At 34.5% G+C, this 12,785-nt stretch overlaps 2 protein-coding genes across 2 annotated transcripts; both read right to left on the bottom strand.

The window, feature by feature from the left end:
- Positions 1-3,690: 3,690 nt before the first annotated feature.
- LOC137714839 (uncharacterized) lies at positions 3,691-4,057 on the bottom strand. Its single transcript, XM_068453968.1, has one exon. It carries the CDS (start codon positions 4,055-4,057, stop codon positions 3,791-3,793), a length of 267 nt encoding a protein of 88 aa, XP_068310069.1. The 3' UTR covers positions 3,691-3,790.
- Positions 4,058-5,344: 1,287 nt separating this feature from the next.
- On the bottom strand, positions 5,345-5,683 carry LOC137714524 (uncharacterized). Its single transcript, XM_068453720.1, has one exon. The coding sequence runs from the start codon at positions 5,612-5,614 to the stop codon at positions 5,345-5,347; it is 270 nt and encodes an 89-aa protein (XP_068309821.1). The 5' UTR covers positions 5,615-5,683.
- Between the last annotated feature and the right edge of the window lie 7,102 nt (positions 5,684-12,785).

Below are 12,785 nucleotides of genomic sequence, written 5' to 3'. Positions count from 1 at the left end.
GCTGCTAGGCGTCAACCATGGTTTGTGGAAGCCCTAAAAGTGTATTATCACTAACGGGAGAATTGAAAGTAAGTTCCAATTCACAATCGATTTGAAAGAGTTTGAATCGCCCACTGCCTCGCTAAAAGGAACCTAATGGATCGTACATCGTGTAAGGTAAAGATTGAAGATTCAACGGAGATGAGTAAGAATAATTAAATGGTTTAATTATTTATGGCAAGGATTAATTAATATGTTAATTAATCAACCGAATAAGTTCGTTAAAGACCTCGGGATAGTTTTGGACCTTAAGGCCCAATGGGTTTCGAACGTCAAGTCCATTGACTTAAGTTGTATGACAACTTAATGAATAATGATTCACAAAGGCCCAAATAGCCCAATAAATCCCCTTAAATTCGGCCATTTAGAGGAGGGTAGTGAACTTGGCTTAATTGCAAGTTTGCCACTCCATTGTGAGGTGGTATAAAGACATCTTTATAGCCATTTCATCCTTAGGGTTTTTCTAAGGAGTAAAGATGAGAACAAACTCTCCTTTCTCTCTAAAATGGCCGGCCACTCTTGAGGAAAACATCTAGCAATCTTACTTCCTCAAGGTCACTCATTTCTTCTCCAATCTTACCTTGGTGTGGAAACTTAGAGGTTCTCAATTTTGGGAACTTGGAGAAACCTTTTCATCCATCCAAATCCATGGATCTAAGATGCAAGGAATGAAGGCCCTCTCTTTGGGTGATTAGCCTTTGCTTATGCAAAGAGGAATCTACAAAGGTTTTGATTTCTCAACTCACTTTGTTTTGAGTTGAGTCTTGGTTCACCTACTTACTAGGCTTTGAAGTTCATGGGTTAAGTTTTGTTTTTGAGTGCATATAAACATGATTCCGCCTTTTAATTGTTAATTGCATGTTGTTGATGTTGCTCAAATGAACTTGTTTTTCACAAATCTTCCTTCAAAATGTACCTTTTTTTTTTTTTTTTTTAAGTACCATCTTTTTTGTGTAAAATGTACCCATTGAATAAAACGTATCATCTTTTTTGTATAAAATGTACCAACTTTTTGTATGTAAAATGCATCGTATAAAAATTACCAATTTTTTGATGTAAAATGTCATTAATATAAGTAATGACAAATCATGGGTTTTATTTAAGTATAATTTCTTTTAATATTTTCAACAAATTATGGATTTTATTTAAAATCTTATTAACATAAATAACTACAAATATCAAATTTTAATTTAAAAATTATAATAACTTACATAGAAATGCATTATTGCATTAATTTCAGAGATTTCAATAAAAAATAAAAAACCAACAAGATTTTAATCAAATAACATTGATAAATAAAAACCGCATTCAAAATCACTCTATAATTAACCATGGGACGGGTTTGCGACCAGCCCAACAAAGCTTATGATAGCAACATCACTCATTTCTGGTCTCAATAGTATACTCCCTTTTGTGCATGTGTGTGAAGCCGTCAGCCGTTTGTGGGTTGTGAGACCTACTTCCGTCAACTGTTGATAGCTAAACACGTAACACAATAACATTTCTTGTGCTTTTTGTTTATTACATTGACAATTAATCAACTGTTGACACATTTCTTATATATTCTAGTATCTTTTGAGGGTTTTAACCTGGACTAATAATTTAAGCATAATCTCCAACCCAAACATCAAATCCAAGAGTAGCGGAAATTTCGTGGTAAAATCTGGAGACATACAATATGCATGTTAACATCAGAAAGTGACCAAAAAATTAGCAATATTCACCACAATAAGTTGAGCTTTTTTAAATTAAGCAAGTATGATATTCATTGATCGAGAGGAAATGAGATCTTAAATTTAATCTCTCCTATTGGTGAAGAACCTTCATTTACATTTGGCAGAAATGTAAATTGGGATGTAAATATAGTTTTTGGGTTAATTACACTAACACCTCTTGAAGTTTATCGAGTTTTTACAAAACCCCCTTACGTTTGAGACATTACACAAACACCCCCTCAAGTTTTAATGCCCCTTCAAATAACCCCTTATGTCAAAATTTCACTTATAAATTTACTAATTTAACTAAAAAAGAAAAACTTTATAATTATATAAAATTATAAATCATTTAACACTTAAAAAAGGACAAGAAGCAGACCATGTGGACAAAAACAAATTAAGAAAATTTTAATTATTACTTCAATAATAATATTTTGTTAAAAAAAGAAGTTGTTCATCTTCTTCTTCCCCTCCCACCCCATCTCCTCCTTTCTCCATCACCACCATCCATTCAAACTTTGAACAAACCAAAAACGATCTCTCCATCTTCAATCATGTGTAAAATACTTATAATTTTACACAAAAAAAATTGATATTAGCAATAATAATTAAGAAAAAAATTAGTCCCTCATATGTGGATGACACATCAACGTCGATGGCGTGAAAAAACATTGTACAAGATTAGTGAAGCAGCTTAATTCACAAGAGCGGACAAATTTGCATCTATAGTGTTCGCAGTGATGAGCAATCTCTCTTAAAATCACTCCAAACTTCTAATTTCTTCCAAACAAAAAGCCCTAATGAACCAAATCCAAATCCCACTGTGTGATAGAAATGGACCAGGATCGAATCAATCATTGTCTATTTTTTAATAAAATATTATTTTTAAAATAATAATTAAATTTTTCGAAGAAGACGATCATCGCTTTCTTCTTCCTCAGTTAAAAATTTTCGACACCCAACTTCTAGTCCATGGTTTTCTTCTGCCACCCTAAAGGATAACTCAATTTGCTGGTTTTTTTTTTTTTTTTTTGTTGGCTCAATTTTTGTTGGGATTAGGCAATCCCCAAATCCTCTTTCTAAACCCTAGTAATGAAAAAAAAAAAATCGCCTCCAAATTAAGTTGAATTGTTGTTTGCTTTATCAGCATCTCTATTTTAATAAAATATTTTTTTCAAAGTAATAATTAAAATTTTTTTTCTTAATCTGTGTTCGTGAATGGTTGTCTTCTTGTTTTTTTTTTTTTTTTTTTTTTTGAAGTGTTTAATGAATATAATATTTTTTTATATAATTATATAGTTTTTCTTTATTAGTTTCAAGTAATTAATAAGGGTAAATTAGTAAAATCATAAGCAGAATTTTGATTGAGGGGGATTATATGAAAGGGAATTAAAATCTGAGGGGGTGTTTGTGTAATATCTCAAACGTGAGGAGATTTTGTGAAAACTCGATAAACCTAAGGAGGTGTTAGTATAATTAATCATATAGTTTTTGCATCTCAAATTTGTATTTTCTATGCCCCAAGAGCATCTCCAATGAGCTTCCTAACTGAGCTCCTAACCCAAAATATTGGGAGAAGTAAAGAAAATTTGATCTCCAATCACACTCCTTTTTATGTTTTTTTAACCTTATGAGGTCAAAATTGTCATTGCATATAGGGTATACATCATTTAACATTAGATTTTAATATAATTTGTATTCTATATTACGTGGGGTGCTAATAAAAAAAATCATACAAAACAAAACAGAAAAAACAATCCAATATATCGCAAAATATCTATATTTAGGGAGGCAGCATTTTAAAGTATTTGACGAATCCGCAAGTTACTTTGTTCTCACTTTCGAAAAATATTTAATTCCGCAAATATTTAAAAACAAAATAAAAAACATTGCATTAACAAACATGGTAAATAAGAGAAAACGTAGTGAAAAAAGATTCAACGAGTAAATCATGAAATTAAGCAATGTAATTCATGGAAAAAGGATGACAGATACGTAACCATAAACCTAAATCGAAAAAAATACCTAATTAACTGCTAAATTCTAACAGTATTGGGACCCCAGCAAACCAACTCCATGACTTTTTTCACCTTCTCCTCCTGTGATCTCTGCATCGACATAGAAATTGCAGAAGACGATGAGTCGGACAGGTTTTTGGCTTGGGAATAGGATCTGATGTTGTACTTGGCATGCTGGTGGGCCGATCTCAGAACCCCATTCCACCTGCAGACTCCTTGGTCTTTCAGTGCCTCCACTGCTCCAATGCTTGCTGCCACCACCCAGGCTCTGCAGGCTGCACTCATTTTTTTTTCCCTTATTTTTTATGATTCTTTTTGTTAGAGTATGAAATGAGATTTTGGGGTTTTCTTGAATTTTAATTGTGGGTAAAAGGCTATATATATATATATATATATATATATATGGTCAGCTGATGTGGTAAAAAAGTGAGATTCAAGACAGTGGCACCAGTTCAGGAAAATTGTTGGGAGTGTTGACGAGAATAAGGTTTGGGGCATAAACCTGTGGTAAGAGGGTGTCAAAACCGGGCGCTGATGCTTGTTTTTTTGGATCAGGCCCAAAGGAAAAGGCAAAAGTTGTTCTCGTCAATGCCATGTGCATTCCTCTATTGTTTTTTTCCCCCAAAGAAACAAAGTTCTCGAATTTGAATATAGCGACATTTTTCACGAAATGTTGGACTTGAAGCAAATAATAATTTGGTATCAAATTTCTTGTGAGAACATAAAATATCACGACAAATGGGATCACATTTCGTGTACAACTTATTAAATTGACTATTTGCCCTTGACTAAATATGCAGAATATTAGTCAAACGCTAACGTGTTGATGGGTCACATTTTTTAAGAAATTAAAAAATCAAGCATCTAGATCAAATGCCCCTTAAGAAAAATATATTTCTAGAGTTTTCACATACCACATTGCCACATAAATATATTTTATAGTATGTTTTTTCATTAGTTTAAAATTTGTTAAATTAATATTTTCTTATCGTGTAACGGGTTACTCGCGTATATACCTGAACTGACTCGTTATTTAACAGGTGCTCTTTGGATTATCCGATTCGTTAACATGCCGAGCTAAAACATGTTAGTTTCGTGTTGGGTTAACGCATTAGAAATTGGCATACCTACTTATAAATAATTGAGTTACTCTCCATATTACTAATTAGTTTCGTGGTGAAACCTCACCCTTTCACTTACACTAGTTTGATATATATTTACCAGCCAAAAGGATCACATCATTTGATTAAAAAAAAGGGATCACATCCATCTCATCTGTATGTTGATTGCAATTGCAGCAAAACTTAATCTGAAAATGGATAACCTCTTAAAATTGATCAAATCACTACTTTTATGATATGGATCTACCAGAAGACACTTCGTAGGTCCTGTCCATGAACAAATAATGAGGGTAGACTAGTTAAATAAGTTTAGGGTTTAAACAATGATACCAAATTTTGACAACGCCATGTTTGCCCAATGAGCAATGAAATTATGTCATTTAATTCTCATGGAAAAAGGGATGACATGATCCATACTCATAATCTAAAATCTAAATTACATAATTACGATCTAAAATCTTAGGGTATTAGGACCCCAGCAGTTCAATTCCATGACTTTTCTCAACTTCTCCTCCTGTGATCTCTGCATCGTTATAGAAATCGCCGAGTAAGATGAGTCGGAGATCAGTTTCTTGGCTTGGGAATAGGATCTGATGTTGTTCTTGGCATGTTGGTGGACTGATCTCAGAACCCCATTCCACCTGCAGATTCCTTGGTCTTTGACTGCTTCCACTGCCCCTATACTGGCTGCCACAACCCAAGCCCTGCACGCTGCACTCATTTTTTCTGATTTATTTTTTTGTTACTGATTTTGCAATGATCAAAGATCTTGATCGGTGAAACTGGTGAAAGTTTGAGAGGGGAGAGTATGAAATGAAAAATCTGAATTGGTGTTTTCTTTGAATTTATTATGCATGATATATATAGGAAGCAAATAGGAGGAGGGGTCAAGGCACGGCCACCAGTATGAGGGAAGTGGAAATCGGTGGTGGTAATAGGTGAAGGAAACAATGTGCAAAGCTCATGTTTTGATTTTTAGATGACTTTTAGATTAAAACCATGAGTAAGATTTAAATTTAATTTTAGTCCCTTGATATATTAATAACCTCATTTATTAATTATATTTTGATTTTTTTAATTATTTATCTTTTTCTTCATAAGTTTTAATGTATTAATTTTATTTCATTATAATTTTCATTTTTTATAATATATTTTGTTGTAAACATTTAGATAAATTAATTTTTGTTATATAATATATTTCGATGTACTTTGACTTCTTCATTTAGGTACATTAAATTTATTATAATACATTTCGGTGCATACATTTAGGTACACACATTTCGGTATATACATTTCGATACAAACATTTAGATACATTAATTCAATATAATACATTTCGGTACTAACATTTAGGTACATTAATTTAATTTATACATTTCGATGCATATATGTCGGTACATACATTTCGGTACTAACATTTAAATACATTAGTTCAATATAATACATTTTGGCACATAAATTTCGGTACTAACATTTAGGTACATTAATTGAATCTTTCAAGTTTGAAGAATGTTAAATAAAATTAATAAATTGAAAAACTCTTTTTTGGTCAAAAAATAAATTAAAATTTGTACATGCATAAATTTAAATATTTAATGGGAGACATTAAATAAAATGCACATTAATTATTTTGAATTAAAGACACATCAAGGGATTATATTCAATATGTAATATAACACCAGGTTTATTTTAAATTTCAATCTTCTTAAAGAATTAAAGTTATAGGCTAGTGAAACGCTCCTCTTTTGCAGAGTCAATATCCATGTGCTTTCTTGTTTTTTAGTATTCCAAAACACCAAATTTGAATTAGGATATTTGATTTTATGTCAATTAAGCTAATTCCAATGTTAGGGGCTAATAGTTAATGTGGTGATAAGGTATATAGAAAGGATCCTGATACTCTTATCTCTCATTTTTCGTCCCGTCCAATCTCCTTTTATTTGAACGCTCATGATTAAGACATGTCAACATCTTGTGTTGACTTCTTTAGAGCACTTTCAGCATGCTTTTTTGCCATGTCGACTGGCTCCATTTGCAATCCAATCCCCTGCCAAAGTGGCGCCATCCCATTTTGGCATTGGGCTGAAGGGGAGCTCGTGGGAGAGATTAGGCACAAGTCCAAAGCCCAAACGCCTGAAAGGGAGTGATGCAAGGCTGACGTCAGTCACGTTATAATTTTTTTTTTTTAGGTCAGGTGCGTGCAGAACATGCGCATGTAGGGGTGCGTCACCAACAAGACTTTAGGCGGTGGGGCCTGCGTGGTAGCCTACTCAGTAGCCTTTGAATCTTGATTGTTTGATTTCTAATCAGTGGTCCACGCTTTTCCGCTTTAATTTTTTTTTTTTTAAAAGAAAAAAAAACATAAATGTTATGTGGGCAATGTGTCACAATCTGGACTACTGGATTTCAAAATTTTTTTTGTAATCCAACTATTCAGATTAATTAAGTTAATAAAAAACAATTAAAAACAATTAAAAATTTCAAAAAATTTCAATTTTTTTTAAAAATTATAATTTTTTTCTTCTATAAATACCTTGCCATTTTCTCCCACCTTACACCACATTCAATATTTTCAACGATTCTACACATGGAAGGATATGTTGCGCGACGGAATTGGTTAAAAATCTTAACAAAATTTATCCACAAAAATTGTACTTTCGGGTAATGACATGTGACGTGACGAGATCGGTTAAAAATCCTATCTGAAATTAAAAATAAATTTATTTTTTATTATTTTATAAAATAAAAAATACTAATATTTTATTACCTATTGCCATGGCTATTCAGTTAGGGATGGAGATGCAAAAGACAACTACTGTTCATTAAAGGTAGTTACTATTCACTTGAGGGGATTGAATTGCCTATTGCCAAGGGGAGCCTTTACACACTGGAAGTGCTCTTATAGAGAGAGAAAGACAAAGGAGAAAGTGAGAGAGGAGGGAGAGGAATTTGAAGGGGAGAGAATCCTACTCCATTCAGAAGATAGCCTCCGCGTTAGAAAAATTAGGTTTAAAATCTTGTTGTAGAGACTCTTAACAAATTTGATCCTAAACTGAGATTGCCATTAAATTTTGGTTCGATGTCCGAATAAAAAGTCCAGCCCCTACCTCTCTATGCAGATATTGTCAAAGCCAACTTTCTCTCTTCTCAAATCCACCGTCAACAAACCGGCCTTCAAGGTCATTACCATGTCTTTCTCCCAATGACCCGTCCTTCTCGCACACTCTCAAGACCGATTCACATGGCACCATCTTCGGCAAACCCAAAAGTTCAATTTCTACACTGTTTTTTATTTATTATCTAGATATAGGTCTCATGACGCCTCAATAAGAGATTGAAGAAATTGGAAGAAATAGAATGAGGATCCTCTCCATATTCTCTTTGTGAGGATCCTGGGAATCCTTCAATCACATCCGTTTATCGTATATCGTGCGGTTATAAATTATTGTAGATTTTTTTTTATTTAAAATTAAATATAAACAGTATTTGACGAAAATTGGCTGCATGATGTACATAAACGGATGTGATTGGAGGATCCCCAAAAGCCTCACAAAAAGGATCCTCATTCGAAGAAATAGGCCAATCTCAGCACCTGAGCTATCATCAATTTAACTTTAATGGATAGGGCAGTTGTTGCAACAATGGGGATGGACATAATTGCTATACTGGTTCAAATTCTCCTTAAAAATGGTTGAAGAGAGGGGGGAGAAGGTGAAGCTATAATTAGAGAGTAATGAAAGACGAAGAGATAAGAAGGTAAACAAAATAAAGAGTTGGGCTGGACAATTTTATCCCCGCATCTAATGGAGAATTAATGAGAATTTCATTTTTGAGTTAAATTTGCAAACGGTTTTCACCACAAGGGTTTGAATTCTTACTTTTTTACCACGAAACTATCTTCTGATACCCTATCACCACATAGACTATCAGTCTGTTTTAGCCAAAACTTAATATTTGCTCCCATATTTTCAACTATTTTTGTAGGTGGAATGACAACAACATTCTTGTTTGAGCCTTCTTGGTTTACCTTTTTAGCTCTCTTACTAAATTATAATGTTATTTGATGATCAAAACTCACTTCCTTAATCATAATTTAAAGATCCATTTTGCAAAAAATCAGTCAAATCAAAGTTGTTTAGTTGTTCGATTAACGTTGACAAAATTTCATTGCTTAAATGAGATACATGATTCGTTATCAACATATTGGATAATAATTAGATGACTAAACGATTTAGAATTTAGTTATTTTTACATAGATGATTGTTAAATGATGTCTAAAAAGTGGATGATTCTGATCATCAAACAACGGAATGGGAAGGAAAGCCAAAATGGTACAAAGATAAAGTCGCAAGAGAAGGTTGCTTTTGTTTAAAAAAAAAAAAAAAAAAAAAAAAAAAAGAGGTTGCTAGCATTCTTCATTTTTACTTTTTAAATTAAGTCGTGCAATTCGTACATGTGCACAGTTTAATGGGCTAAAACAATATGCTTATTTTTTACGGGATTGCATTCAATTTCTAATTCTCTTCTTATAGTTTTGGCTAACTTAAATATGTTGTCTCAATCCATTACATAAATATCGAATGACTTTAACCCAAATTTCCATAGAAACTTGAGTAGTCCATATCAGTTCAACCGATGTGACTCATAATTAGAAAGATCGTCGGAAACAAAATTCACAAACCGACAGAATTGAGAATATAAAGTTGATACACAAGGCAGAAATGAATTAAAAAAAATACCAAAGGCTAACCCCACGTAATACGCACCTCTCAAGACTCTCATTCTCGACCCATTATTTTATTAGAAAAAATTTGAAATAGATCTAATTTTATAGACTACCTTTTAAAATAGGTTCAGTTTTTAGTGACTTTTGATTTTTGAAATGGGTTCAATTTTTAGTTACTTTGTACCCATATCAAAAAAACCCCTTTATTATTATTAAGCCTAAAGTTGGTCTATGAATTGCACTACTTGTGTTGGATATGAATTAGGTTTCGACTTTGAGTTATTCACCATTTTGCCACTGGCCATTCCCGAAAACCTGCCTGTCATCTCCTCATAACCTTTCTTCTGCCATCTTCAACTACTTACTAGCACTTTTTTCAAATTGATTTACTTTTTTTTTTTTTTTTTTTTTTTTTTGTTTTTTGTTTTTTTGGAAAGCAGGCAATATATAACAAGCCGGCAAAAGCCAGAAGGATACACCGAAAGCCTACCAGAAGGCTAACAAACAAAACATCACAAACAAACAACAAAGGGGATAAGGAGAGACACAAGAATCGAGTTCAAGTGTCGCCCTATATACTGCAACCTAAATTAACATGAACCAGGAGGACAAAGCAAACCATCCTTATTAAGTACATGAACCAACGAAGATGGAGGGCGGTGTGAAGTTTGTTCGTTGGCGAAACAAACTTGCCAACTTTTGTTACTAGTTCTATTTCAACGTGGAGTCCTTTTTTCCTTTTGTATTGTGATGTCCTAAAAAACATCTCTCTCTTTGTAGTATCCCACATCGCCCGTGAGGGCGTGGTCTTTGGGCCTTATATATCCATTGCCAACCTTCACTTTCAACTAGGCCTTTTGTGGACTCCCTGAGGGGAGAGCAGGCGCTGGCTACGGCTAGGTACCGGTCCACAGGAACAAAACCGTGCGGTAGCTCTGTCTTCGGGCAGGGAATGCCAAAGCGGACAATATAGTTGGAGCTGAGGGTTGGGATGTGACAATTTGGTATCAGAGCCAGACTCACGGTCGTGGTGTGCCGACGAGGACGTCGGGCTCCCTAAGGGGGGTGGATTGTAGTATCCCACATCGCCCGTGAGGGCGTGGTCTTTGGGCCTTATATATCCATTGCCAACCTTCACTTTCAACTAGGCCTTTTGTGGACTCCCTGAGGGGAGAGTAGGCGCTGGCTACGGCTAGGTACCGGTCCACAGGAACAAAACCGTGCGGTAGCTCTGTCTTCGGGCAGGGAATGCCAAAGCGGACAATATAGTTGGAGCTGAGGGTTGGGATGTGACACTCTTGCTGGGGCTTATTATTTTTTATCCATCGTTGATGACTTTTCTAGATTTACTTGGGTTTTTTTTATGCACCATAAACGTGAAACACAAAAGACCTTTGCAAGATTTTTTTTTTTTTTGCTTGTGTTGAAACACAATTCCAAACAGAAGTCCAACAAATACAAGTCGATAATGGGTGAAATTTTTTTTGTATGCGGGATTTCTTTGCTCATGGTTTCATTTACCAATGCACTTGTGTCTACACACTACAACAAAATGGTGTGGTAAAAAGAAAACATTGGCATCTTCTTGAGGTAGCTACAACCCTCCGTTTTCAATCCAATCTAGCTCTTAAATTTTAGGGGGATGGTTATAAATCATATCCCTACACCTTTTTTTTTTTTTTTTTTGAACAAACGAAATTATATACACTAAGGGGGCTAGGGAGTGAGCTAAGCCACACAATGGGCTAGCAATAATGTGGTTCGAATTCGCCTTTGGCGAGAATCAAATATAAGACACAAGACCTTTTACTTGCCATTTAGTACTACGGTGTAGTGATATTCCTCTTCATTTGTAAGTGAGAGGTCTTAGGTTTGATTCTCGCCAAAGGAGAATTTGAATCACATCATTGTTAGCCCATTGTGAGGCTAATCCCACCCCTCCCCCTTAGTGTAGATAATATCGTTTGTTCAAAAAAAAAAAAAAAAGGCATCTCACTTACAAGTAAAGAGAAATAACCATTATACCGTCTTACTAAAAACCCTTGCTCCACAAATTTCGAGAAATTTTCAATGTGCTTGGAACACGGGATGGTATACCACCTGTCTCTATACAAATTGTGAGATTCTAGTATCAAAAAATTAATAACATAAAAAATATAACTTCCCACCACTTATATAATAACACGTGTGGTGTACCACATATATGTTACGAGCACAAGAAAAATTTCTCCTCGTTTTGAGTTCTCCTCTACAAAAAGTCACCTTCCTACCACCACATGCGCGTTTTTGGAAGTCCCGCTTATGCCACATATGCTCATCCCACATCCAAATTTTCTCTCGGGGCACACAAATACGTTTTCATAGGTTTGATGTCAAGACAGTTTTCCTTTTCTTGCATCACTGTCTAAACCATCTACTACTACCTCCATTCCTCAAATTACTCCATATCCCCTCAGAGCAAGTCCACCCCATATAGGTAGGCCGACTCACATCACACAAATAGGCTAGCCTCCTTTTTTTTTGTTCCAGCCCAGTTGAATAGGTTGGCACCCAGCCCAAGCCAATCTCCAGGCCAGCCAAAAATGTGATGAGTTATAGGACGGGCCATCTGATGTCAGGCTTGTGTCAGCATGACTTCAAAGCCTACTGAAATTTTTTTTGTGTTAGGCACGTGTGAAACATGCATGAGTGAGGGCGCGTCCCTGACAAAAAAAAGGCAGTGCGACCCACCTTTGCAGCGCATCAATTTGTATCCGTGAGTGGCCACATGTCTCGTTATGGACCGTTGGATTTCCAACAGCTAGTTTTCTGGACCATTGGATTTCCAATGGAAAAAAAAGAAAAATTTGAATTTCGAACCTAATGGCTAGTTGATGTGATCAACAGTCGACGATTTTCGTTCCAAAAAAGATAGAATAAAAAAAGGGTCTAAATTATGATTGTTGGCCCATGTGTCAACATCTGGGCTGTTGTATTCAAATCCAATGGTCCAGATTAATTAAGATAATAAAAATTAATAAAAAAATTTTAAAATACATAAAAAAATTTATTATTTTTTTCTATAAATACCTAACCAACATCTTCCACCTTACACCACATTTCAATATTTTCAACACTTTCAACGAAAGCTTTCATATAATTTTTTTTGTGGAAAAAATGGCTACGT

This window comes from Pyrus communis, chromosome 14, assembly GCF_963583255.1.
Source record: "Pyrus communis chromosome 14, drPyrComm1.1, whole genome shotgun sequence".
Classification (NCBI taxonomy): domain Eukaryota; kingdom Viridiplantae; phylum Streptophyta; class Magnoliopsida; order Rosales; family Rosaceae; genus Pyrus; species Pyrus communis.
This window is presented reverse-complemented; position numbering and strand designations above follow the sequence as displayed.